The following is a 24668-nucleotide window of genomic DNA, read 5'->3' on the forward strand; positions in this document are numbered from 1 at the left end:
CAGCTGAGCCCTGGGGACAAGCATCCATCTCCGCCTGCAGATGGTAGTGTCTCCAAGGCGTGCCCCTAGGCCCCAGTTAAGCCAAGAGCTGCACCTGGATCCGGGGCTGAGAATGCCCACAGCCTGAGGTGAGCCAGGGACAGGGACCGGAGCACCTCTGGTGGGCAGGGAGAGATGCCAGCTTGGGCTTGGCTGCCAAGAGGCCAAACTGAATTGGAGGTTCTGCAGGAACAAAGAGATCAGAGATGCCACCTAGTGCTACCTGAACCCCAAGAAGCTGAGAGGTGTGGCAGGGGAGGGGAGGGTTGGAGAAGTGGCGACCTTTCTCCCATAGCCTAAGGGTTGGAGGCAAAGTCAGGCATGGTGAAAACAACTGAATTGCACTCAGAGACCTGGCTGGCTGCACCAGCTGAGTGACCTTGGCCCAATCATTTTACCTCTGAAAAGTGGGTGGGACTCACCATCCTTGCTGTGTCCTGCTGCTCAAAGAGAGTGGTTTAGAATTCCTTCCATTCTCTTTAAGTAAGTGAGAGTTGTTTTGAGGGTAAACCATGAAACACGTGGTGATTCTTCTCAGCCTGAGGCGCCTTGGGCACTGAAGGACTCCTAGGAGGGTCCCAAGCTCTGTCTGGCAAAATCAACCTCCCGGCACCCTAACTCCCCAAACTCCTCACTGACCAATCTGCGGGAGGCTGGAGAGGAGACCTCTGAGTCCCTGCTGGGTTCCTTCCAGGAAATGCGGGAGGTGTTTTCAGAATCTGTATTTGGCTCTCCAGGGAGACTGGTTGGTCTGTGGGGAACTGTGTGGAGGAAGGGCCAGGATACCTGGATTCCTGTTCCCAGGGGCTGCCCCTGCCTCTAGGCAACAACCTCTGCAGGTCTTAGCTTTACCCAAGGGGAAAGGGAGTTCTTGGGATGGCTGTCTAGAGCCTGGAGATCTTTGGAGGGAGGTGTGAAACTAGCTGTAGGATGCCCACTGGAGATGGGGCAGTAGGAGGAGCCCCGTAAGAAAGACTTTGCTCCACCAAATCTAGGTCATTCGAGACAAAGTCCTTTTCTTCCCTAATGGCCAAAGAGATTCTGGGGGCAAAGGTGCTGCCCCCCCCCCAAGTGCCCTTCTAGCCGGCCTCCCTTAGGTCTCACAAACACTGGCTCTCATTTCCTCAGGGCTTTCAGGGTTACTAAGCACTTTCCTCACAACTCTGAGCAGTAAGTTATGCAAGAATTCTTACTCCCATTTTACAGATGGGAAGACTGAGGCTCACACAACTGAGTAAGTGACAAAGGCAGGCTCTGTACCCGGGCCTTCCTGACTCCAAAGCTAGCACTCATGACTAAGCACCCTCAGGAAATCAGTAAAGGCACTGATGCCCCCAACCCCTTGTCCTCTGGCCCAGAGCCCTGAGTGGATCATTCTGCTTCCTCCTCTGCAGTTTAGGGGGAGGATGGGTCCTGGCCCAGGGTCGCTGCCAGCCCCAGCCAGCTGGAGTCCTCCCTCTGCCTGCTCCTCCAACACTCACTCATGGCAAGAACCCTAGAACCTCAGCGCTGGAAGATTGTGGCTCTGTTCCATGCCTGAGCTGGATATCTCTCTCCAGCAGGCCAAGCAGTGCCCACAGTGAAAGGCCCCTGGGGGTGTGTCTCCACCGTGGATGGGAGCTTGCCTGGTAAAAGGCCCAGTGGGATGAATGTACCTGAATGGGGATCAGACCAGACCTACCTTTGACTTATCTCTGACACTCACTGGCTGCCCCCTATGAGCCTCAGTTTCCTCAGACACAAAATGGATGTGATAACATTTTTCAGACTGTGCAAAGAGCGGTTGTGGTTGTAAATGTGTGCTATGGGTATGATTCCTCTTCTGTCCTCAGAAGCTGCAGGATGGCCATGCCGCATTTCCTGGACTGGTTTGTGCCCGTCTACCTCATGATCTCCATCCTTATCTTGGTTGGCTTTGGGGCCTGCATCTACTACTTTGAGCCTGGATTGCGGGAAGCGCACAAGTGGCGAACACAAAGACCCCTCCTGGACCGGAACTTCCGCAAGACCCTGATGATCCGTGACAACCTGGCATTTGGGAGCCCTGATGTCTGATGAGTCTGAGAGCACAGGCCTGGGAGCAGAGACAGCCTGAGGGACAAAGACCCCTGCTGCCATGGCGGGTCACCCTTTATAGGGCTGGTCTGGGCCGGAGCCAGATCTAGCCACTATGTTCCCTGGTCCTCTGCCTCTGGCTTCCTAGTCACAGTCACTTGCTCCCTGGATATCCCTGCTCTAGCATCTACCATCCAGCACAGACCCCACAGATCTCTGCCAGCCCAGGCCCCCCCAGAGTGGAACCAAACTGCCAGACCCCCTCTGAGGCCTGATGTCCCCAGTCTTGGCCAGCTCCCTCGTTCTTCTCATCTCTGTCTCCCAAGGGAGGGGACATGGAAGATGGGCTGGCTGAGGTCTCTTGTGTCTACCCCTCCTCCACTCCCAGAGTCCCACAAGAGGGGCCAGCTTCTAAGGAAGCAGAGATAAGCCCTGTGTCCATCACTGTGCCAACTGATCACTGGTACTGGTTGGTCCTCGAGTCTCCAAGCATCCCCCTGTCTTGTGCTAATAGCTATTCCCCAAATGTGAGTCATTCCCCTGGTTGAGTGGCCAACCACTGCCCACCAACACCAGCTCAGCAGTCCTTCTTCCCACACTGTATGTGTGTATGTGGAGGGGAGGGGAACATGAGCAACCCAGGCACTGCCATTTCTATCTGCTATGAGCCACTGGGGAACATCACTCCTGCCCTTCAGACACACTCACCGCTAGGAGTAGAGTCCCAGTCCAGGAGAGTAGTCTGTGAAGGCATGAGCTGGTGGTAGGGGGTCAGGAGCCCAGGACATTGGCAGCCCTGTCCACTCTGGCGAGAGGGCATTCCTGAGATCTGTATTCTTGGGTCCTGGGCCTTTGGCAGGTCTCAGGGGCTCTGAGAACCCTCCTCCCAACCCAGCAATGCCTCCATCCCTGGGGAAGAGAGGGCTCAGGCTTAGAACAGAGAAAGGAAGTCCTGACCAAGGAAGAACTTGGAGAAGGAACGACCAGGCCATCCCCATCATCCTTTTAAGGATGGGCACAGTCTGGGAAACTGGGGGGATCTGTCCCTCTTCTTCCCTAGGATCTGGACTTTGGCCTCCACTTGTCCTTCCTCCATACTGGGCTTCAGGTCCTATAAAAGGGTCCTGCTGTCTGCATGGGCTTGGGTCAGTAGAGGGGGGAGGAACCTCTGGGCTATGGGATCTGTATGAGTGGTAGGGCTTGTGGGTAGGAGTATGTCCCCTATGGCTATGAGTGTGAGTGGATGGGATGGCAGCTTATGGGTCTAAGTATCAACAGAAGGACCTGAAAGGGTGTGTGTGTGGGGGGGTGTGGGTGTGTTTGTGTGTAGGTGTGGGTGTAAGTTTGTGTGATTTTGGGTAATTATGGGCATGCATGTGTGTGACTTGGGGAGTGTGTGGTGGGTGTTTATATCAGAAGAGGATGAGAGGTATGCATGGGTGTGTCTATGAGAATATGGTTGTCAGTGTAAGTGAGAGGTGTGAGACTGGGGGTGGTGGTGCTGAGGGCAGACATTGTGCTGTAGGTCATGCTCAAAGTTGTCTGCTTTGGGGAAGAGGCCCAGAGGCTTGGTGGGATCTCCTCAGGCCACAAATGTGAGGTTGTGAAAGGTGGGTCTTTATCTGGAGTGGATGGGGGCCTGGGGAAGGTCTGTTTTGGTCTCCTGTGATTCTCTCCCACCCTACCCCCACCCCCAGGCTCTTCTACAAACCCCTTCCAAGCTAACCCTGAAGCTGAGGTCAGGACATAGTCCAAGTCTGAAGCCCCCTGGTCAGTCTATGCCCCAATGCCAGGGTTCTGTGCTGCCCCGTCTGAATCATACATGATCTGCATCTCCAGCACCAGAGCCTCGCTCACCACCACTACCACTGACCCCCAGCCGCATAATCATTCTTGTAGAAAGTCTTCAATCGTGAATAGGAAATGTGGCTACACAAGCTATCTCCCCTCCCTCCACTTTCATTGTCTGTTAAAAAATGCTAATAAATGTTTTCTGGTCCCTCCACTCAGCAGTCCCAATATTACCTAAAGCCTTTGAGTTACATTCCTACCCTGCTCTGCTGCTCATGTTAAACTGGGGAGGTGAGCAGGGTAGCTGGAATCAGCCCTGTGTGACAGATGAGGAACCTGAGGCAGCAGGTAGAAGAGACAGGGCAGAGATTAGAACCCAGGTCTTGATTCTCAACTAAGGATCTTGGTACCCTAAGCACTAATGTCAATGTGGTCCTGCGGGGGGGTCAGGGGAGGGAGACCCGATAATGGTGACGATGAGACTCCTGATTCCCTCTTCAAGTGTGCTAAGTGACCCCCTCAAGAGAGCTTGGTGAAGTGAACAGTCAGGTTCCATCATCCCCATTTGACTGAGGAGATAGAGACTGAGACCAGGCAGGGCCTTCCCTAATTGCCCCCTTCCCCAAGGGCTCCCAGGAAGGGATCCTGGTAGGATGGGAGCTATGTCTCCTGATGCTCTCCACCCCAGGTATGCCCCACCCCCAGAAAGAGTGGGACCTCAATAAAGGAAAGGGGAAGGGGGAGGGGAGAGGATGGAGGCCTCTTGAGGTCAAACCTGGGGAGAGGAATTCCAGGGTCCCCCCACTTGTTACTGGGGTTAGCTGCCTGTGCAGGGAATCCTGCAGGCCAGCAAGGAGGGAGGGAGAGGATGGGGGTGGGCACAGAGGAGGACAGATGAGAAGGGGAAAAACCAGGCAGCCACTATCATGAACCTTGTGGACAAAGCCAGGGCCAGGGCCCACAACCAGTCTTGTGTGTGACCTTTTCCAGATGGCAACTCTCAGGTGACCCAGGCCAGTGGGCAGCTGAGGAGGCAGAGAGGGATGAGGGGACTCTGTCAAAGCCCCCAGTCCACCCACCAATGCCTTCCCTGGGGGAGGAACAGTCAGTTTGGAAGGGTCTTGGGACTCACTGTTTACTTAGTGAGGTGTCACAGAACAGAACTCAGCAAGGATTTGGGGGTGGAGGAAGCATGATTATTGACTCAGGAATCTGAGGTCTGGTTTCGAATCCTGACTCTTCCACTTACTATGTGATTTTGGATGAGTTCCTTAAGCTATCTGGGCCTCAGCTTCCCCATTTTAAAATAGAGAGAGGAGCAGACTATAGGATTTCTAAGATCTCTTCTTGCTCTAACCCATGATCTCTTGAAGGTCAGAGTTTTGAGTTTTCCTTCAGCAAGACCCTCCCCCAGATGTGGTGGGATGGCTGGGCTGTCTTGGCAGAGAGAGATGCCTTGTCCCTGGCTTTCTCCCTGTCCCTCCCCCAGCTAGCAGCCTGGCCTTTGGCTCGGGGACCCAAGATTCCGGTGGATGAGGCCTTCCTTTCATTTGCCTCCCACTCCCTGGGGTTGGCATGATGTGGGGTGGGGTGCCGGAGCCTGGGGCCTTGTCACTGAAGCTGCAAGAAAACAGGCCCAGGCCCAAGCCTCTGCTACTGCCTGGGGGGCCCTGGGCATAGGGGGTCACTGAGCTGGCCCCAACTTGAATCCTTCCACCATTCCATCCAGCAGCCCCCTAGCCCTTGGCCCAGCCCTCCTCAGTTCAAGGTAAGTGTCAAGTCCTGTGGATGGAGGCTTGCTTAGGGGGCTGGAGGCTAGGGCTTTGTCTCACAGGACCAGGGCCTCTTAGATTTCCTTCTGAGGGAGACCTAAGACACTATGGAGTCCCTCTTGTTTTACAGATGAGGGGACTCAGACACAGAGATGGTCAGCAATTTTTGTAAGAACCCAGAGAGAGAGGCCTGGGAACTAAAGCGTGACTCCCAGTAACACACAGTTCAGTAGGGGTGCCCTAGAAGCAGCCCACCAGCCCAAACAAATCTGGTGGATAAAAGCTCGGGGAGGGGGAGAGAGGCAGACCAAGGAAGACTTCCTGGAGGAGGTGACATTGAGTAAGGTTTAACGGATGGAGCCTAGACTTAGAGCTGCAAGTAATCTCTAACGTCTTCTCTCCCAAGCCCCTCATTTTCCAGATGGGGACCTGGAGCCCAGAGAGGTCATATGACTTGTCCAAGGTCACACAGGCAGCCAAGCAGCAGAGATTCACAATCAGGTGTCTGGCTCCAAAGCTCCTTCCACTTTTCTAGGCAGGACTTCAGTTGGCACAAGGGGTGAGGGAGGGTCATTCTGGGCACAGGGAAGCATGTGGGCAGAAGCCCAGGTTGCATGAGAACTAGACCAGTCGAGCAACCAGCATTGACTTAGACCCTGTCCCAAGACTGTCTACCAAATACAAGGAATAACAAAACCCTGTCCCTCCCCTACATTGTATCACCAGAGGCAATGAGAACATGTAGAAGGTAGCCTTGGACAGGAGAGTGCAGAGTTCACAGAGGGTAGTAATGTGAGATAAGCTTAGAAAAGTTGGGCGGCACCATATTGTACACTGTCCAAGGATGGTGAACTTGACTGGGGGCTGATGGGCTGCACACCAGATCTGTGCAGGTTAGGAAGAGTGTTATGAGAGTGCTAAGGATGGTTGGGAATGGGAAAAGGTGGAGGTAGGGGCTGTGATGGTGGACCAGGGGATGCAGAGGCCCTTTCACTGGAGTTGTGGCAACCAGCCTAGGAGAAGGGGATTCGTGGGACCCAGGGAGGGACTGGATGCCAGGCAAAGGACACCTGAGAGTACCTTCCAGGCTGTGGGATACAGGGGTGATGTCTGTTGCAAGAGCAGGTTTGGAGGAAGGCAATAAGCTTGTTTTTGGTTTGAAAACAACATCCTGTAATGTGGAAATGTTTTGTGTGGAAATGTTTTGCATGACTTCACACATGTAATAAGTGTCTTGTTGCTTTCTCCATGGGTGGGGAGGGACTGCAGGGAGGAAGAGAATTTGGAACTCAAAAAAGTGGGGGGAGAACCACCCTGAGTGTTCTCCAAGACCACTATAGCAGGGGACTTGGGTAGAAAGTCCCGGGTTCCAGCCTTGCCTCTGACACTTAGTAGCCATGTGACTCTGGGCCTGTCCCCTAATGTTACAGAGCCTCAGTTTCCTCAAATGTAAAAGGAGGGAGGTTCCTTCCAGCTCTAAATCATTGAATGGATGTTAGTGGGACCTTCCAATGGAGGCACAGGGCTTGGCTCACACAGTAAATATCGGTAAATTTGAACTCAGATCACAGACTCCTTTGATAGGATTTAGGGCTAGAAGGGATTAAAGGTCCTCTTCAGTCTACTGAGGAGGAAACCGAGGCCCAGAGAGATGAAGCTGGGCCTAGAACCTGGGTGCCCAGAGTCCCAGGTCTGAGCCACCTTCTGTCCCTCAGGGGCCCTGGTGGCTGCTGGAGGAGTCAGGGGAACCCCCCCCAGCTCCAGGGTGCTAAAGGAGGAGGTGACACCTACACCTGGTCCTGGCAGTGGAGAAGAAGCTGGCCATCCCCACCTCCGGGTGTAAGTCAGTCACTGGCCTTCTGGAGATGGGAAGGAAAGCCGCACTGAGCTGTGGAGTGGGAAGCGCTTGGTCCACTTGAAAGGCTCAGAGAAGTGGTGATTAGAGACACGGCCTGTGTGGGTGGAAGTGGGGGGTCACAGAAGAGGCATACGTGCCCATCCAGCCCCGACGTTCGGAATTCTCAGGCCCCTCCCCGCTCTGACATCCGTGGGGGCGCTGCAGGGGGTCCTGGGAAACCCAGGCTTTACAGGCCGGGAAGCTGAGGCTGGGGTGGGGCGGGGCTTCTGGGAGGAGGCCCCGCCCCTGGGAGGAGCTTGAGCAGCTGCAGAGCCCGAGGTCCCCAGTAGGGGGCGGCGGCTGTGGAGGCGCCAGGTCCAGGGAGCAGGTGGGCCGGCTCTGGGGGCTTGGAGGGCGGGGCTGGGGCTGGGGCTGGGCTTATCCGGGACACCCCCCCACCCCCCAGGCGGACAGAGGGCGGGGTAGAGCTGGGCAGGGGGTGGGTAGAAGGGGGCGGCCAGGCAGAGGCCCTGGACACGGGGGGGTCAGAAATGGGGGAGGGGCTGGTCATGCCAGCCCGGGCCCCCGTGGGGGGCGGGGCGGCTCCTTGGCGCCGCGGCTCCCTTCCTGCCTCAGTTTCCCCAGTCAGGGGGACCCCCGTCTGAACCTGGAAGGGCCTTCAGAGGCCCGGGGGCCCCGCCCCCGCCTCTGGCCCCACCCCCAGCCCCCCTCCCGGTGCCCCTTCCTTCCTCCAGGGGGGCTGTTAGGGGCCAGCTTCCTCCTGGACGCAGCTGGGGGGGGGCCCGAAGGCGGGGGCGATCCAGGATCGAAGATCTTAGAGTTAGGGTTCAAGGGTCTTTGGACGGGGGTCCCACCACCCTCTCCCCATTTACCAGTGGGGAAACTGAGGCCAAGTGCAGCGACTCACCCGTCATTCAGAATCTGAGCCCGCCTCTTCTGACTCCAAAGCCCGCGTGGGAAGACCGTCCGCTCCACCTGGCGAGCCTCCCCGAGACGGGGTCACTCGCGTCCCTGCCAAAGCCCCGGGGCCTTGACCCGGCTTCGGAGGAAGACTTGGGTGTGAATCCTGTCTTAGATCCGGTCGGCTGGGTGGCCTTGAGCCAGTCACGGCACTCAGCACTCTCTGAAAATAGGAACAAGAGCCGTCTTTCCAGACTCCTTCCCTCACAGGGGTGCTGCAAGAAAAGTGCCTAGCGTACTAAAGGTTTACTTTAAAAATGGGAGTTCTCAGGGCGGTGAGGACAAAGGGGTGGGTACTTGGGGGTGGGTGGGGGTGGGGTGCTTTTAGGTATCTGTGCTGAGATTAGAATGGAAGCTCCTTGGGGGCAGGCACCCCAGCCTCCCTCCCTGCAGCAAAACCAACGACTTAAGCTAACTAGTGCAGTGGAAACGCTTATTAGACTTCCGCTTCTCACTGTGAGCGCTCAGGCTTTATTAATCAAATACTTGCAAACAGATTATATATTCATAACATATAGATCATATATATTACGTTAGATTATTAATTCAAAAAAATGACAGTTCACCTCTCCATAGTGCTTTAAGGTAAGGAGCTGGATCCAGGAGAACACAATTATCCCTTCCACTTGGAGACTTTCCCCATCATGGTTTCCACAAACACAGATCGACGTAATGAATGGGAATTTGGGGGGAGTTTTGTGGAAGTCTCAGGTGACATGAAGACCAGCCGATGACAGAAAAAGTTTAGAAACTCAGAAATGCATAAAATATACGTATAGTATTGTATAATATCAACATATTTTATCTTTTAATCCCATAATAATTCATTCTTCTTCTGTGGTATGAAGGAAAGGCAGAAACATTTTAGGCAGATATTCCAGCTCACTGGGGCTCCTAACCCCTACGATGTGAGAGGGGTAATTGTAGTTCTGTGTTCTCACCATCAGCCTTCACCGTGGGCCAAACAAGGCTCCCAACTGCCTTTCCCCCTACGCAGCTCTGGAAAACTCCTTTGTGGTCAGCTTGGCGGATTGGGGCTTTACTCATCCTTGCCTTGGTCTCCCAGGACCATGATGCCCTCAGGTACCTGCCTTTGCTGGTATCTTCTGGAGGGAGTCAGTGAGATAACTTGGAAAGAACACCAACCTCCTCCTCAAGTCAGAGGTTCTGGGTTCAAATCTCATCTCTAGCCTTTGTGACTTTGGGCAAGTCACTTAACCTGTAGGCCTTAGTTTCCTCCTCTATTAAAAAAAATGAGACCCGTTGATCTGAGGTTCCTTTAGGCCCTAAATCTGTGACTCAGTAACTCCATAATCTTATCAAAATTCTTGGTCTTGGCCTCATCCATTTATCCAGGATAACTTATCCATTGGGTCTTGAGGATCATCCATAGACATTCTACCCAATGCCCTGGAGATCTGCTCCACATTTAAAATATAATCAATGAAGGTATCCTCTTCATTTTTAAAATTTTAAATAAAATATTGTTTTTTACATCCTCTTCATTTCCAAATATGCCTCCTCTCAGAGATGCATCCTTTAACAAAGTGTAAAAAAAGAGAAAAAACGATTGTCAGCATCCCGCTAAATCTGATCAACTAAGACAAATGTCCCACACCCACAGTGTCTCACCTCTGCAGAGGAACCCTCCAGGTATTTTATTTTGAAGAATTTCATCATATTATTTTTCCAATGAACAAACTTTTATTTTCTTTCCTACCCTCTATTTCAATTGAACAAAAAGAAAAACAGAAAAAGAAAGCCACCCCTGCTCTCCCATAAAGGATCTAGTGTTGGCCGTGTCTCACACCTTGGAATCCCTCTATTATCTCCTTCATCATGGGCCCTCTGGAATAAGACTTGATCTTGGCCCAGGCCAGCTCTCTCACGCCTTCCAGGGCTGTGAGTCTTTATTATCTTGTTTTCTTTGTGTTGTTACTTTGTTACTATTATATTGTTTTCCTAGTTCTGCTCCCTTCCCTCTGCATCAGTTCATGCTGACCTTCCCAGTCTTCTCTGAAATGACCCTCTTCCTTGTTTTCTTATAGGACAATAGTCTTTGTCACATTCATATGCCTTGACTTGTTCAGCCATCCCCAAGTGATGGCCATCCCCTCAATTCCCTCTTTGCTACTATGAAAAGAGCGACTGTAGCAGCTTTGTGCATGTGGGTGCTTTTCCTCCCCCTCTGATGTCTTTGGGGTATGGGCCCAGCACGGACATCTCTGGGCCAAAGGGAATGCACACTTACTTGAGCTCAACATGCCTGCTTCTCCACAGCCTGGCCAACATTTGCCATTTCCTCTTTTATCGTTACTCATCTAATGTGTGGAAGGTGGGACCTGAAAGTTGCTTTAACTTTCATTTCTCTAATCATTATTGACATTTTTTGTTATTTTCTTTTGTATAGAGAATTTTTTTCATCTGATTATTGATCACATGAATTTATTTCCTTGTGAACTGTCTTTTCATATCCTCTGACCATTTCTCTACTGGGGAATCCTCTTGATCTCTTAAACATTCTGTGGGCACCCATTCAGCCTTACCCCTCACTCTCACTACCCATTTACCACCTTATTTTCAAATTACATATTTTTCTGGTGATCTTTCTGTTTGACTTTTGAAAATCCAAGTTGGCTCGGTGCAGCCATGTTGGCCTTTTTTCTGAATCCTTTATGTTTTTAACATTAGCATTTCATGCTTGAATGCCTGCTGTCCCCTTTGGACTGACCTTTCCTGTAGATTCTTAGCCCAGATTCTTAGCTCTACTTTTCCTTCCTGGGAAGGCTTTGGAATCTGATCTCCCAAGAACCTAGCTGTCAAAAAAGCCCACTTCACCCTTCCTTATCTATCATCAAGACAGTGGACAAGATAATTGTTTGTTAAGTGACAAAATGAGGGAATAATAGCTACCACCTCCCAAAGTTGTGAGGATCAAATGAGACAATGATTGGAAAGGGCTTATATAATGTTAACTGTTATTACTACTACTATTACTACTACTACTACCACCACCACCACTACCACCACTACTACTACTACCACCACCACCACCACCACCACCACCACCACCACTACTACTACTACTACTACTATGCTTCAGGCACTGTGTTAAGCCACTGGGGATCCAAAGAAAGGTAAAAGGCAGCCCCTGCCCTTAAGGAGCTCACCATCTAATGGGGGAGATAGAAACAAGCAATATTCAGAATAAATTGGAAACAGTTAACAGAGGAAAGGCACTAACATGAGGAGGGTTTTGGGGAGCTTCCTGTGGAAGGCAGGATTTTAGTTGGGACTGGAATGGAGGACAGTCAGACAAAATATCTGCACCCCTGAGATGGAGGGTGTTGTTCTCGGATGCCAGGTCACTGTGTTGGGGGAAGGTGGGCCAAGAAGACTGAGAAGGGAGGAGAGGGTCAGTTATGAGGGCTCTGGAGGCCAAACAGAGCACTTTGTGTTTGCTCCTGCATGTCACTGTTAGCCCCTGGAGGTTATGGAGTGTGTGTGGGGAGATGGGTAACCTGATCAGACCTGGGCTTTAGGAAAGTCACTTTGGTGGTTGGAGGATGGACTGAGACTGCCCAGTGGCTATTGCCACTCTTCAGGCATGAGGTGGCCAGGGCTTACACTGGGGTAGGGAGAATGTCAGAGGAGAGAAAGGAGTGTATTGGAGAGAAGCTGCAAAGGAGAACTCAATAGGCCTTGGGGCCATATTGGGTCTGGGGATGAGAGAGAGTGGGAACTCTCAGATGACTCCAAGGGTGGGAGCCTGAGGGACTGGGAGGATGGTGTTGCCCTCTACAGTAATAGGGAAGGTAGGAGGAAGGAGGGTTTAGGGAGAAAGATATTGAGTTCTGTTTTGGACATGTTCAGTTGAAGATGCCTCCTGGACATTCATTTTGTCACATCTGAAAGGCAGCTGGAGATGTGAGATTGGGAGTCAGGAGGCAGAATGGAGCAAGAAAAGTGGATTTGAAATCATTAGCATAAAGATAATTCAATCCATAGGGACTGGTGAGATCACCAAGTAGCTAAGGGCCCAGACCTGAGCCCTGAGCCACCTGTGGTTAAAGGAGGCAGAGGAGGAGGAGGAGGCCAGGAGAGAAGATGTCCCCAAAAACCTAGAGAAAAAAGGGAACTGAGGCAGAGAGAGAGAGAGATCCACAGTGTCAGAGACTGCAGAGAGCTCAGGGTGAGTGAGGGCTGAGAAAGGCCACCAACCTCTGCTGTCAGGGCTTTGCAGAGAGCAATTTCACTGACTCCCCAACTCTAAGACAGTGTAGTCACTCCCTCAGTTCCCATCGTTTCTAGCTTGGCAAACAGTTCATCAGTGACATTGCCAAATAGGAACAGGCCAACATTTGTCAGGAATGATAACGAATAATAATAGCTTGCTTCTCATATAGAACTTTAAGGCCTGCAAAGCTGTTTATAGACAGGACCTCATTTTACCCTCTGAGGTATGCATGACAGGGATTTATCCCTATTCTACAGGTAAGAAAACTGAGGCTAAGACAAAAACATGATTCCCAACTTTTCAAGTCCCTGGCCAAGAGCCCTCTATCTTAGGGAAGAGATTTGTCCTCAGAGCTCCTCTTGGGGTCTCTTTGGCCTTGTAAGGCAATGAAGCCTCCCTCACTCAGGCCCACACAACCCTCATCAGGAAAGGAGGCAGGAGGCCACCCCCCATGGGGGCACACTGAGGCTGGGGAGAGAGAGACCTCAGCACCAGTCTAGCCTCAGACATGCACAGCTGTGGACTTCCCCGCTGTCTGCCTCAGTTTCTTTAGCTGTTAAAAGGGGGTAATAATAACGCCTCCCTCCCAAGATGGTCATAGTGGATCAAATTGTAAACGATTCTATTCCATGTTAAAGTGCTTTGCAAATCTTAACACCCTAAAAGCTGTCTGTGGCCCTATTGCTGGCCAACCCCTGCCCCTCACCCCTGCTGCACTGTGCCCCGCCCCCATCCCCCAGAACAGGCCACCACTTAGCAACAATAGTGATTTGCTTATTTTTTTACAGGCAGCATTTCAGGCTAGCAAAGTGTTTAGGGACAGGACCTCATCTGATCCCTTCTGATTCTACATTCCTGAGTGAGCTGGGGGTGTGGGTGTGAGAGGGGCACACCTCCCTGACAGCTGCCCACCCATCTTCTACTTGAATACTTTTACTGGTGGGCTGCTCACTCCCTTGCAGGGCAGCTCCAGTGTCTTTTCTTTGGTGGGGATGGGGCATAGTATAGGCCTGTGGCTGTCAAGACAAACTATAGTTCCTTCTGTCCCTTCTCATTCTAAAATTCAAGGGTAATCTGGGAAGCCAAAAGGTCCATAGGAGTGTATGTCTGCTGGTGAGTAGGTAGGTGGGAAAGTGGAGGTCTGCAGTGAAGAGTGCATTCAAGAGCAAGGTTGACTTTGGGCAAGTCACTCACCATCTCTGTGCCTCAGTTTTCCCATCTGTGAAATGATGGGGTTGGGCTAACTGGCCTCTGAAGTCCCTTTCGGTCCTAAATCTATTCTCCTATGATTCTATGACCCTAAGAGGGGGTAAGGGAGGGGCTGGGGGAGTAGGGGCAGACACATTTGTCTCCAGGGGTGGGTATCAGAGGGAGCCTGGAACAGAAGTGGAGTATCCACTCAGGCCACAACCCTCAAGCTTGGCCTTCTCTGCAGAAGCCTCAGGTATGGGCAGGGAGGCAGGCGCCAGGGCAGGCTGGGCAGACTCCCTGGTCATGGCCACAACCCCCTTTTCCTCAGGGAGAAGCCTGAGGAGCCCAGATGGACCGAAACCGAACTTCCCCTCCTGGGAACCAGCAGCCAGGCGAGGCCCCTCTTCACCTCAGTCGTCCCTCGGGGATCCCTGTGGCCTCACCCCCCCTCAGTCCTGGGTCCAGGAAGACCTTGAGCCTTGGCACCATCACAAGTCACCTCCCTCTCCCCCTGAGCCAGGCTGGGGCCAGAGCTAGGTCCAGCGAGCCTGGCACTGCCAGAAGGGCCATGCTTCGCCCCACTAGCAGCCCTGTGCCCAGGAAGCTCAGCTCTCTCTCCTTTACCCTTCATCACCATAGCCACCGGGAGGCCACCTCTGGCTCAGGATCTTCCCCTCAGCATGAGGCAGCTGTTAGAGATAGGAAAGGGAGTGCCCAGGAGAAAGGGGAGTCTCTCATTCCAGGGGCACCCCCTGCATCCCTGGAGCCCATCATTAGGGTGCACTCTGCGAGTCCTGGAAACCCCAATCCCATTGGGCCCACAGGGGCTCCTGTTTTGGAGAAGCCCCTGCTGACCTCACATCTGACCCTTCCATTACAGCCGTGCTCAGCTCAGAGCCCATCCACCCCTGCTGGCATTGGGCTCCCATTCCGGTATACTTCCAGGACACTCAGCCTAGGCTCCCCCGGGAGGGTGGGGACCCAGCACCTGGGCATCCCCAGGCTCCGGCTACCATCTGGAAGGGTCATCCCAGCCTCGGGGCTGTTCAAGTCAGGAAAGATCACATTGGCCAGGTCAGGGAGGGTTGATGACCCAGTTGTCACCCCAGGCACGTTAGGTACCATCATGGATCCAGCCCCGCCAGGGATAGCTGCAGGCTCAGCCAGGTCAGACGTAGGCCCAGGCCCAACGGAGTCCGAATCAGCCATGGGCCCAGCTCCCTCCACCATAGCTGAGGCTGAAGAGGACAGGACTTTGTCAAGGAAGACTGTCACATTCTTCCAAGTCACTGATCTGGAGAAACAGGGTGGAGTGGGGCACCAACCCAGGCCAGGGCCAGCCCCCAACCCAGCCACCGACCTCTCCCTGCATACCCTACCTGCCTGCGCAGCCAGGGTTGTGGCCACCTCAGGCCCAGGGAAAGGCTCACCAGCCTCAACCTTAACAGCCATGGTCCTGCCTCTGCCTAGCCATGCCACAGTGCCAGCCACAGCAAAGCCAGGAAGTGTTTTGTCTACACCAGGACCACTCCCAGGTCCAGCTCAAGCACACCCAGCCAACACCATTGTCATGCTGGACAAAAGCATTGGCCCCTTGGCAGCTGCAGCGGACCGAGGGGCACCGTGTACCACAATGATCCTGGCCACGTCCCACACAGCCAGGAACCTGGCTTCCAAAGATGCCAAGGTCGTGTTTACCGTTCCAGGTATAGATATATCTTCAGCCTTGCCAAGGGCAACCATGGGCCTGCCGATGCCTAGACGAGCCCAGCCATGCACAGCAATGGTCTTGGTCACCCCCCAGAAAGCCACATCACACAGAACCATGGTCGCCCACCTAACAGATAGTGGCACCGTCCCAGCCACTCCAGGGGCAGCCTTCAAGCCCCCCATGCCAGCCATTGTCCCAATCATGACAGACGTAGGCTCCATCTTAGGCATGCCAGACCACACCTCAGAGTCAGACACCCCAGAGTCAGAAGAGGAAGAAGCCACAACTGCCCCCCAAGCTTTGCCTACAGAAAGAGCTGCTGACCTGGATGACCTGGACGCCCTGGACCTGGCGGTAGCTCATAAAGGTAAATGAACAGGAGTCTGGCACTTTGGGGCCAAGCTGGCTCCCCAAGGCTGGGGAGAAGCCTAGAGGCCTGGAGGCTGGACCCAGAGAGAGGGGGGATCTGGGGAGGGGCAGAGGGGCTTAACCCAGGGCTGGTGAAGGGGGCTGGGTAAAGGACAATGACCCCATTCCATCTCCCACCTCCAGCTAAGATGCAGTGCCTCCTGGGAAGACCTAGAAAGCTTTCTGAGTCTAATCTGGCCAAAGGGGATCCCTGCTGGCTGTGAGGGGGGCTCGTTCTCCCTCCCTTCCTCAGAAAGTTAGGAGGGGCCGAGTGGGCATTGTCACCCTCCCACCCCCAGCCACAGCAAATCAGGAAGCAGTTATCCAGTGCCTACTCTGTGCTGGGCCCTCTGCCAAGTACAGTGGGCAATGAGAGAAGCTCCTGTGCAGTGGGGAGAGAGCTTGCAAACTAAGGACGATAATGTGGGGAGAATACACAGAGGGGAGGGGCATCAGAAGAAGCTTCCAGTAGAAGGTGAGACTAGATGGGATATGAAAGAAGGCTAGAGGGAAAGTCTTCCAGGCATGGAGGTCAGCCAGTGCAAATGTCTGGAGGCTGGAGATGAAGGTCTTGTTTGAAGTACAGCCAGGAGGCCAGGGTCTCTGGATGCCAAGGCATATGGAGGTGGGACAGGTGCAAGAAACCTGCAGAAGGATAGAGGTGGGGCCAGGATTGGGGTGTCTGGGGCTTGTGTTGGATTGAGGTGGACCTTGCTTTATACAGACCAGAGAAGGTAACCATCTGACTTCCCAACCATTGCTGTTGCAGGAAAGGATTCACTTTGTGAAAGGCACAGCTGGGTCCCCCGAAGGCTGACTTCCACTCATCCTTTCTCTGATCTGACTTTTCAGGGTTCCACCCATTGAGACCTAACTGGATGGTGAAGATGGAAGGATTATCTTGGAAGTTTAGACGAGGTAAGTTTAGGACTAACCTTGGGAGTCCTGGTTGGAATGTGTTGTGAGGGAGTGAGCTCCCTGTCCTGAGATATTAGAGCCAGGGCTGTGTGGTCTCCTGCCTGAGAGGTTGCAGAGGGCAGCCCTGTCCTGGGAAGATGAGATGGTCCAGACTTAGGGGACTGTGAAGGTCACTTGGGTCAAGCTGGGGCTCTGTCTCCACTCACCCGTCCGGTCCCCGCAGTGACCCCTGTGGGCCTTATCCTTGAGTTTCCTTAACTTCAGAGGCAGTAGTCCAGGAGAAAGAGGAGTCAGGGAAACCTGGGAGGCCTTGGGGTTGGCCTCTGCCCTTTGAGGTCATGCCCAGGCCCTCAGAGGCTTTGCTTGCCCTGAGAGGGGCATCTCTCCTCTGCTGCCATCATGCCTGCCCCAGATGTCAGGGGACCATGGACCTTTGGAGTCCCAAGGAGCCTTAGAAATAGTCCCTATATGATTAGAGATACCTATTGCCACACAGCAAGTTTGTCCTGGAGTCTCACCCAGAGCTCTGGCCTCTGGGCTTCTGGACAGGGACTAGAAGGAACTTTGGGCCCCTCATTCTGTAGATTAAGAGTCCTCCTGTCAAACCCGGTTAAGTCCATCTGAACCTCACAAGAGAACTTGGAGGGAGGCAGAGCTGGGACCCTTGGTCCTATTAGACAGATGAGCAGATGGAGGCTGAGACAGGGAAGGCCTCTGAGGCTGCAGGAACTGGCCTCCTGGCTCTGGAAATGATTATGCTGTGACTGGAGAGCAAGTTCCTTCCCCTCACTGGGCCTCAGTTTCCCTGGCTGTAAGATGAGGGGGTTGGATGAGCTGACTTCTGAGTTCTCTTTCAACTATTTCATCCTGTGACTTGGCCAAGGCCTGTGCGTTAATGGTGGGACTTAGTTCATTTCTCTTCTGTTCTCTTGGCCTTGTCCCTCCAGTCCAAGGCTGGGTCCTGAGGGAAGGTGGTTCATGCACGTCCCCAAGCCTGCCCCCTCCCCACCAGGCACTCCTGGGGGCAGCACAGTGTGGGGCCTGAAGAGCTCTGGATTTAAAATGAGAGCACCTGGTCTCCAAATCTGTGCTCTGGCCCTGACCACTGGCCTGATCCTGGGCCAGTCCCTTCCTCAGTTTCCTCTAAAATGAGGAAGTTGGATTTCATGAAGTGGCCAGACCCTGAGGGACTGAGATACATCATCTGGTACACACACCGCCACCGCCCCCCCCATTTAATAGCAGTGTTCTCTTTGTGCATAGCTTTGTGAGGGAGGGAGGGAGCAGAATCATGGGTCCCATTTTACAGATGTGCAAGGTGAGACCCAGAGACATGAGCATCTCTGTTGTTCCCTCTTTTATTGTCACTGACTTTGCCTGCCTGTTGTGACTGGCTCCTTGCTGAAGGTCTCTCAGCTGCTGTCAGAGGGGCCTTGGGGCCCCAGGGCTCAGAGTCCCCCCACCCCAGCCTCTGGCTAGCTCCTGATTCCCCAAGGGTCTACCTCTTCTGCCCATGGCAGGGGTGCAGAAGGGGAAGGGGGCGGAGTCCCCCGCAGTGGGGTGGGGATGGGCATTGGGATGGGGGGGAGGATCTGCGGGATGGTTAACATGCGCATCACGTGGTGCCGGTGGCAGATCCCAGTAGTGAGGCGGTGGCGGCGGCATCCTTCCTTCCTTCTTTTCTCTCCTGTCTGCCTGCCTGCCTGCCTCCCTCTCTCCCCATCTGTGCCTGGCTGCTGGGGCCAAGGGGGAAGGCGAGCAGAGGAGGGAGGGAGGCCAGGGCCAGGGCTGGGCCCCCCCTGTCTGAGTGGGGAGCAGAGCCACTAGCCCTGCGCACCCAGCGCCCAGCCCCCCCACACCAAGAGCATCTCCAAAGACAAAGGAGGATTCATGTCCAAAGGTAGGGGCCAGGCTCTGGGCTCCAGGCGCTGGGAGCCGGCTGGCGAGGAGGGAAGGGGACAGATAGGGTGAGGGTCTGCCTGCCACCACCAAGACCACGGTCCTGGCCCCAGCAGCTACCGCCCGGCCCTGCCCCCAGAGACTGGCGGGAGGGCAGCTCCGTGGATATGCACACACACACACACACACACACACACACACACACACACACACACACACTGACATGGCAAGATGCACAGGCGAAGAGACAAATAAGAGGGATGGGGGGAGAAGGGGGGCCTTTCTCTTTCATTCCCTCCTTCCCCCCACCCCTCAGGCACCTACATGTAGAGACAGGCTTGATAACCAAGGCAAGAGACTCAGGACACGGTGCTCACACTCACACACACACACACACACGCATGCACACACAGACTCCCGGAGGAGCCCACAGTAACACATGACCACCCAAGACCCTGACATGGATGTTGTCCATACCAGGCACAGCTCAAGGACATACTCACATAGGGAACACAGCCGCTGCACACACAACACACACACACACACACACGCACATACACAGAGTGCAGAGGGTTCCCCAGCCCCAAACCCCTAGCCCAGAGCCCCCACAGGCTTCCATACTTGCATGACCAGTGGGGAAGGTACCCAGAATGGCCTCCTTGGGAGGGGAGAGGGAAGGGGAGGTGACAGCTCCTTTCTGTACAGAGATCCAAGACTGGGGTAGACTCTGGGTCATGGGATCTGGGCAGGAGGAGGCGTTTGACGGGACTGACCGAACCTCCTCCCGACCCCACCCTCAACCCCAAAAGGAGAGGGAGGGTGGGAGGTGAAGCCCAGCTTGCCCCTGAGATGGGGGAGGGGAAGGGGAAAGGGAGGGGAGGCCAGGTGAGGGGCATGAGGCAGAGAAGAGAACAAAAGGGGGTAGGGGGCTTTCTGGGGCCAGGGGCCCAGAGATAGGGCAGATGGGCTTGTTGGCAGCTCTCTCCCTTGGAGGAGACAGTCAAGCCCGAAGCTTCCAAATTCTCAGCCTCATTTGCCTTTGGGCTGTCTAGTCAGAGGAGAAGGGTGGGAGGAGGCAGGAAGGAAGCTGCCTCCTCTGGGGCAGCTCAGAGTCAGCAGGGGGGCCTCCAGAAGGGGTTGGCAGCCCCGATCACCTTCTGAAGCCCAGATCCAAGGGATTTGGCTCCGTTAACATGTCTGTGTGAATGCCAGGGGGAGGAAAGAGCCCTGGAGGGCCTGGGTTCAAATCCTACATTGACTACATTGCCTTCTGTGCCCTGGGGCTCAGTCTTCCCATCTGCAAAACAAAAGGATTGGCAGAAATCACCCAGTCACTCCAGAAGCACCAGCCCCATAGGGAGCCAGCAGACTGGGTTGGGACACTCACTACCCATGTGAGCTGGGGCAGTGCCCTCCTCCATCTGAGCCTCAGTTTGCTCCTCTGTAAAATGGTGGAATTGGATCATGTGACCTTGCAGGCCCTTCCTAAGAGCAGTTGACATTCTTTAGGGAGTGTGACCCAGAACAGATCCCTTCGGGGCTGTTGGGTTAAAGCAGAATAGGCTGGGGGGAGCCTGTCCTCATCCCCCAGCACATCCCTAGGGACACCTAGGCCAGTCAGTCCTCTCCAGGGTGGGATAGGCACCTTCCTTGGACATTCCAGTGTTCATTCCTGTGCCCACATGGGCACAGGATTCATGGGGAGACAGGGCCCCCCCTCTAAGAAACAGCAATGAACATTCCCAATCTATCATTGAGCCCTGAATGGGGACACACTGGAGGTCCCAGGGCCAGGGCCAGAGTGAGTTGAGAGAGCTGGATCTTGGGACTGATGGGCAGCAGAACCAGGACCAGGAAGAGAGGTGGCTGGAAGCTGTCCACAGTGGAATGGCAACTTGGGAGGAAGGGTTGTCAGCATCGCAGCAAAGGCTGAGCAACCAGGCCTTAGGAAGGGGCTGCTGACGAGCTAAGACTAGACTGGGGGCCTCTAGACCTGGTGTTAGAGGCAGAGGTCCTGTGTTCTAATCCTGGCTGTCTGCCACTCACTTACCAGGTGGCTTTGGGCAAGAGGCATCCCCTCCCTGAGCCTCTCTCAGGGCCGAAATTGCTGGCCTTGGTGTCCCCTCTCAGTTGTCCACCTGCGCTCCTAGGAGCCCTTCCTATTTTGAGATTCTCTAATTCTGCCATGGGAGGTTTTCAGGGAGGGGATAGGTCTTATAGGATGGGGGGAATCTGGGAAGGCAGAGAAGAGCAAGGCACTAAGGAAGGTGGGAAGAACCCTGATGTATTTGCAGTGAATTCATTTGTTCCTCCTGGCCCAGCGGACAGGGTGCAGGCCTGGAGTCAGGATGACCTGACTCTGTCAAAAGGAGGAAGGCAGGAAGCCTTTGGCTGGTTACCGTTCCCATTTGGCATTTGCTACCTCTCTGCACACTCCTGGCTGGCACTGGCTTCTTGAGAATCTGGGAGCAGCCACCCAGTGCCACAAGGTTTGAACCACACTCATGGTGACAGAGAGAGGCAGGTTATGGCCAGAAAAGGGGGACTGCCCAGGCTGGGGGAAGGGGGGATGATGAGATCCATCATGGTAGTATGGAGAGAATCCAAGAATGGGGCTGGGAGTGGGGGTAGGGGAAGAGGAGGAACGAAACGTGGAATATCAGAGCTGGGAGAGAGCTTAGAACAGAGAAGGTCAGAACTGGTAGGGGCCTTAGAATAGGGAAGTTCAAAGCTGGCAGGGGCCTGAGAACAGGGGATGTCAGAGAGGGGTCTTAGAACAGGGGGTATCAGGACTGGGAGGGAGTTTAGAACAGGGGATGTCAGAGATGGGAGGGGCCTCAGACACTATCTCATTTAGAAAGCAAGGCCTCCGGAGGACAGACAGCCTGCCTTAGACCAACCCAGGTGGATGTTGGGTCTCAAGCCTTCCAGGATCCCAGAGCTCTTGTACCCTCAGACCCTGGGGTGTTACCAGCTCCATATTTCATTTGTTCCTTCATATTCACTCCACAAATAGTTATAAACCCCCTCTTGTGTGCCAGGTCCTGGAGACACAGACCCTTCCATCAGACAAGGACATTGATGGCCTGGTCACAGGGGAGAGTGACAGAGGCCTGAGTGGGATCTGAGGGCAGAGAGATCACTTTTCTCTTGGGGGGCCTCCTGCCCCTGAAAGTGGGGGTGGGTGGAAGAGCCTGTTCCAGCCATGGGAGAAGGTCTGAGCCAATGGGAGCAGGGCAGGAAGGGGATGGGAGAAAGCAGGGGATGGGAAACTGACTGTGTGGGCATCAGTCTGGAAAGAACAGGCTGGAACTGCCTCCAGCAAGAAAGGGCCTTGAATGCCAGAATCAGGAGTCTGCTTTTTGGGGTAGACAGTGGGGAGCTCCTATAGGCTTCTGAGTTAATGAGAGTGGTGGGTTAAACAGAGGAAAGAGGCTGGAGGCCAAGAGGCCAGGCAGGGGTGCTTAAGCCAGGCTGGTGGAGACAAGACTATAAGTAGGGGCTATTCCATTCTTAGGAACATCCCAGCTCCCAGCAGAGTGCTGGCACATAATAGGCTCTTACTGGATTCCTGTTTATTGACTGAGCTGAAGAAAAAGAAGTATAGTGGGGAATTAAGGGGAGGAAATGGGGAAAGAAGTAGTCTGGGACTTGGCAGCTGGTAGAATGGTGGCAAAGGCAGTACTTGAACTCAGGTCCTCTGACTCAAAGATTACTGTAAGGTCAGCAGCCTGGGGAACTAGGAGGATGGGTGTGCCACTCACAGACACGAGGAAGTCTGGAGGATAGACAAGGAGGGACAAAGCATGAGTTTCACCTTGGGCAAAAAAGGTCCAAGGGGCAGGTGGGTCATCCGTGGGGAGTCAGCCACCTGTCCTGGAGTTCTGGGCAGAGGTGGGGGCTGTTAGGCCTGAGAGTCATCTGCCTGAGAGGTGATAACAAACCACAGAAGTGAATGAGATCACCGGGGGGAAGGGGAGAGGAGAGAAGAGGAGGTAGCCACGGACAGAGCCACGTAGACCACCCACATTTAAGGGATGGGTGGAAGACAGGCCCGAGAGCTGGGAGAGCCAGGAGAGGAAGAGACTGGGTATGGAAGCCAAGGGAGGGGACAGGGTCCAGAAGGAGTGGTCCTCAGGGTCAGATGCTGGCACAGTCAAGTAGTTTGAGGACCGAAAGTCATATGTTCATGACTTCGACAGAAGCCTCCTTGGGACAGAAGACAGTTTATCAGGGCCTGAGGCCTGAATGGGTCAGGAGCCAAGATGGTGGCACCAAGACACCCATCTGTTCTAGAAGCCAGGAAGGAGTACTGAATTTTGAGCCCAAAGCTCTAGGTTCAGATCCCAGTTCTATTGACTGCTGATTGTGTGATCATGGAGAGGGGAGTAGAGTGAGATTTTCTGATCAAGATGGACCGTTCTACAGTTTCTGCTGAGTTGTAAATGAATCTGGCTAGGGATGCTTTGTGTGGCCCCAAAGACCAGTTGGAGTAGGGCTGCCCTTGGCAAATGGGAGGAGAGGTACTCTGGCACTTGGGGTAAGGGACTAGAGAAGAGATCTCTTGGGAGAGAAGAAACAGAAGAAAGGAGACCCAGCCAAGCTTTGCTTCCATGTCTGAGGAAGGCCAGACTCAGTCCCAGCCTCAGAGGTCACTTCACCCAACCCCTTCATTTTACAGAGGGAGAAACTGAGGCTCAGGGAAGTGGTCACTTCTCTAACCCCACATGCCTCCTTCCCTCTCTCATTGTGGGTGGGAATGGGGGAAGGACTCTGGCTGAGAAAGATAGCCACTCTTGGCTTGATAGCATATTCTAACATTCCACATTCAAAGGCCCCTCCCAACTATGATATCCCTGTTCTCAGACCCCTCTAAGCATAAATATTCTATATCATTTAAGAGAATAATATCCTACAAACCCTACCCAGAAGTGACGAAGGCTTGCCCACTCAGAGTAAGACTGGGTCTAATCAGGACAAATGTGGCATTGAGGTTCACAGGCCTGAATGGATGCAGGGGCTTTGGGTAGGCTGAGAGGTGCATCCCTCTTGTGGGCTGCAGGCCATTCAGGCCTCATAGCACCACAACAGGTCTGTCTATGGCCTCCTTCCTGCCCAATCTGCAGGCTTTGCAGATAACAGGACTGACGTGACCATGTCAGAGCTGGTGGCTGAGCCCAAGCCCAAGCCGGCAGTGCCCATGAAGCCCCTTGGCATCAGCTCCAACCTCCTGGGCTACATTGGCATCGACACCATCATAGAGCAGATGCGGAAGAAAACCATGAAGACGGGTTTTGACTTCAACATCATGGTTGTGGGTGAGTGCAGAGGCTGGCAGGGCTGGTGTGGGGTCCTGGGGCTGACAACCTTGGGCTCCTCCCTCAGGGGGACCTCGACCCCAGGCTGCTGAGGGTGTGGGAAGTCAGGAGTGCCTGTGCCTTCAGAAGCTCCTGGATGGGCTTGGCCATTTAACCTCATTTTACCTCCTCTGTTATTTGGAAGAATTGTCAGTGTTACCCTATCCACCTCCCAGGAGTGTTGGGGGCTCCAAATGGGGCCTGTTGGGTGGATGATGCTTTGGAAATAAAGTCCTAGAAAAGCCAACTGGCTGCAGGATCAGAGGACCCTGGGTTCAAACCCTGTCCTGGGGCTTCATCCTTTTCCATTGCTCCCCAACCAGGTCAGAGTGGGCTGGGCAAGTCCACCCTCATCAACACCCTCTTCAAATCCCAAGTGAGTCGGAAGTCAGCGAGCTGGAATCGGGAGGAGAAGATCCCCAAGACAGTGGAGATCAAGGCCATTGGGCATGGTGAGTGTCTGGGTTTCCTT

General features: G+C 53.9%; 2 protein-coding genes and 1 long non-coding RNA gene across 8 annotated transcripts in view; 2 read left to right on the top strand and 1 right to left on the bottom strand.

The window, feature by feature from the left end:
• Positions 1 to 3: 3 nt before the first annotated feature.
• SMIM45 (small integral membrane protein 45) lies at positions 4 to 4094 on the top strand. The gene is made up of 2 exons (XM_072596311.1): positions 4 to 128; positions 1872 to 4094. Exon 2 carries the CDS (start codon positions 1882 to 1884, stop codon positions 2092 to 2094), a length of 213 nt encoding a protein of 70 aa, XP_072452412.1. The 5' UTR covers positions 4 to 128; positions 1872 to 1881; the 3' UTR covers positions 2095 to 4094.
• On the bottom strand, positions 4068 to 15408 carry LOC140496503 (uncharacterized). The gene is made up of 5 exons (XR_011964277.1): positions 15283 to 15408; positions 14892 to 15197; positions 9042 to 10012; positions 8423 to 8638; positions 4068 to 7609 (listed from the first exon to the last, which is right to left on the bottom strand). It is a non-coding gene; the product is annotated as an uncharacterized lncRNA (long non-coding RNA).
• SEPTIN3 (septin 3) overlaps positions 14238 to 24668 on the top strand; it is a 25120-nt gene continuing 14689 nt past the window's right edge. For 3 of the 6 annotated variants that reach the window (XM_072596293.1, XM_072596295.1, XM_072596294.1), the window contains exons 1-4: positions 14238 to 15981; positions 16875 to 16940; positions 23966 to 24157; positions 24520 to 24648. In XM_072596293.1, the coding sequence (XP_072452394.1) occupies positions 14253 to 15981; positions 16875 to 16940; positions 23966 to 24157; positions 24520 to 24648 (2116 nt within the window). In that variant the 5' untranslated portion in view covers positions 14238 to 14252. Of the gene's footprint in view, positions 15982 to 16381; positions 16498 to 16528; positions 16648 to 16874; positions 16941 to 18580; positions 18841 to 23965; positions 24158 to 24519; positions 24649 to 24668 lie in introns of those variants that run through there. The other 3 variants (XM_072596296.1, XM_072596297.1, XM_072596298.1) reach the window with 3 other exon arrangements.

Source organism: Notamacropus eugenii, chromosome 3 (genome assembly GCF_028372415.1).
Source record: "Notamacropus eugenii isolate mMacEug1 chromosome 3, mMacEug1.pri_v2, whole genome shotgun sequence".
In the NCBI taxonomy this organism is placed as follows: domain Eukaryota; kingdom Metazoa; phylum Chordata; class Mammalia; order Diprotodontia; family Macropodidae; genus Notamacropus; species Notamacropus eugenii.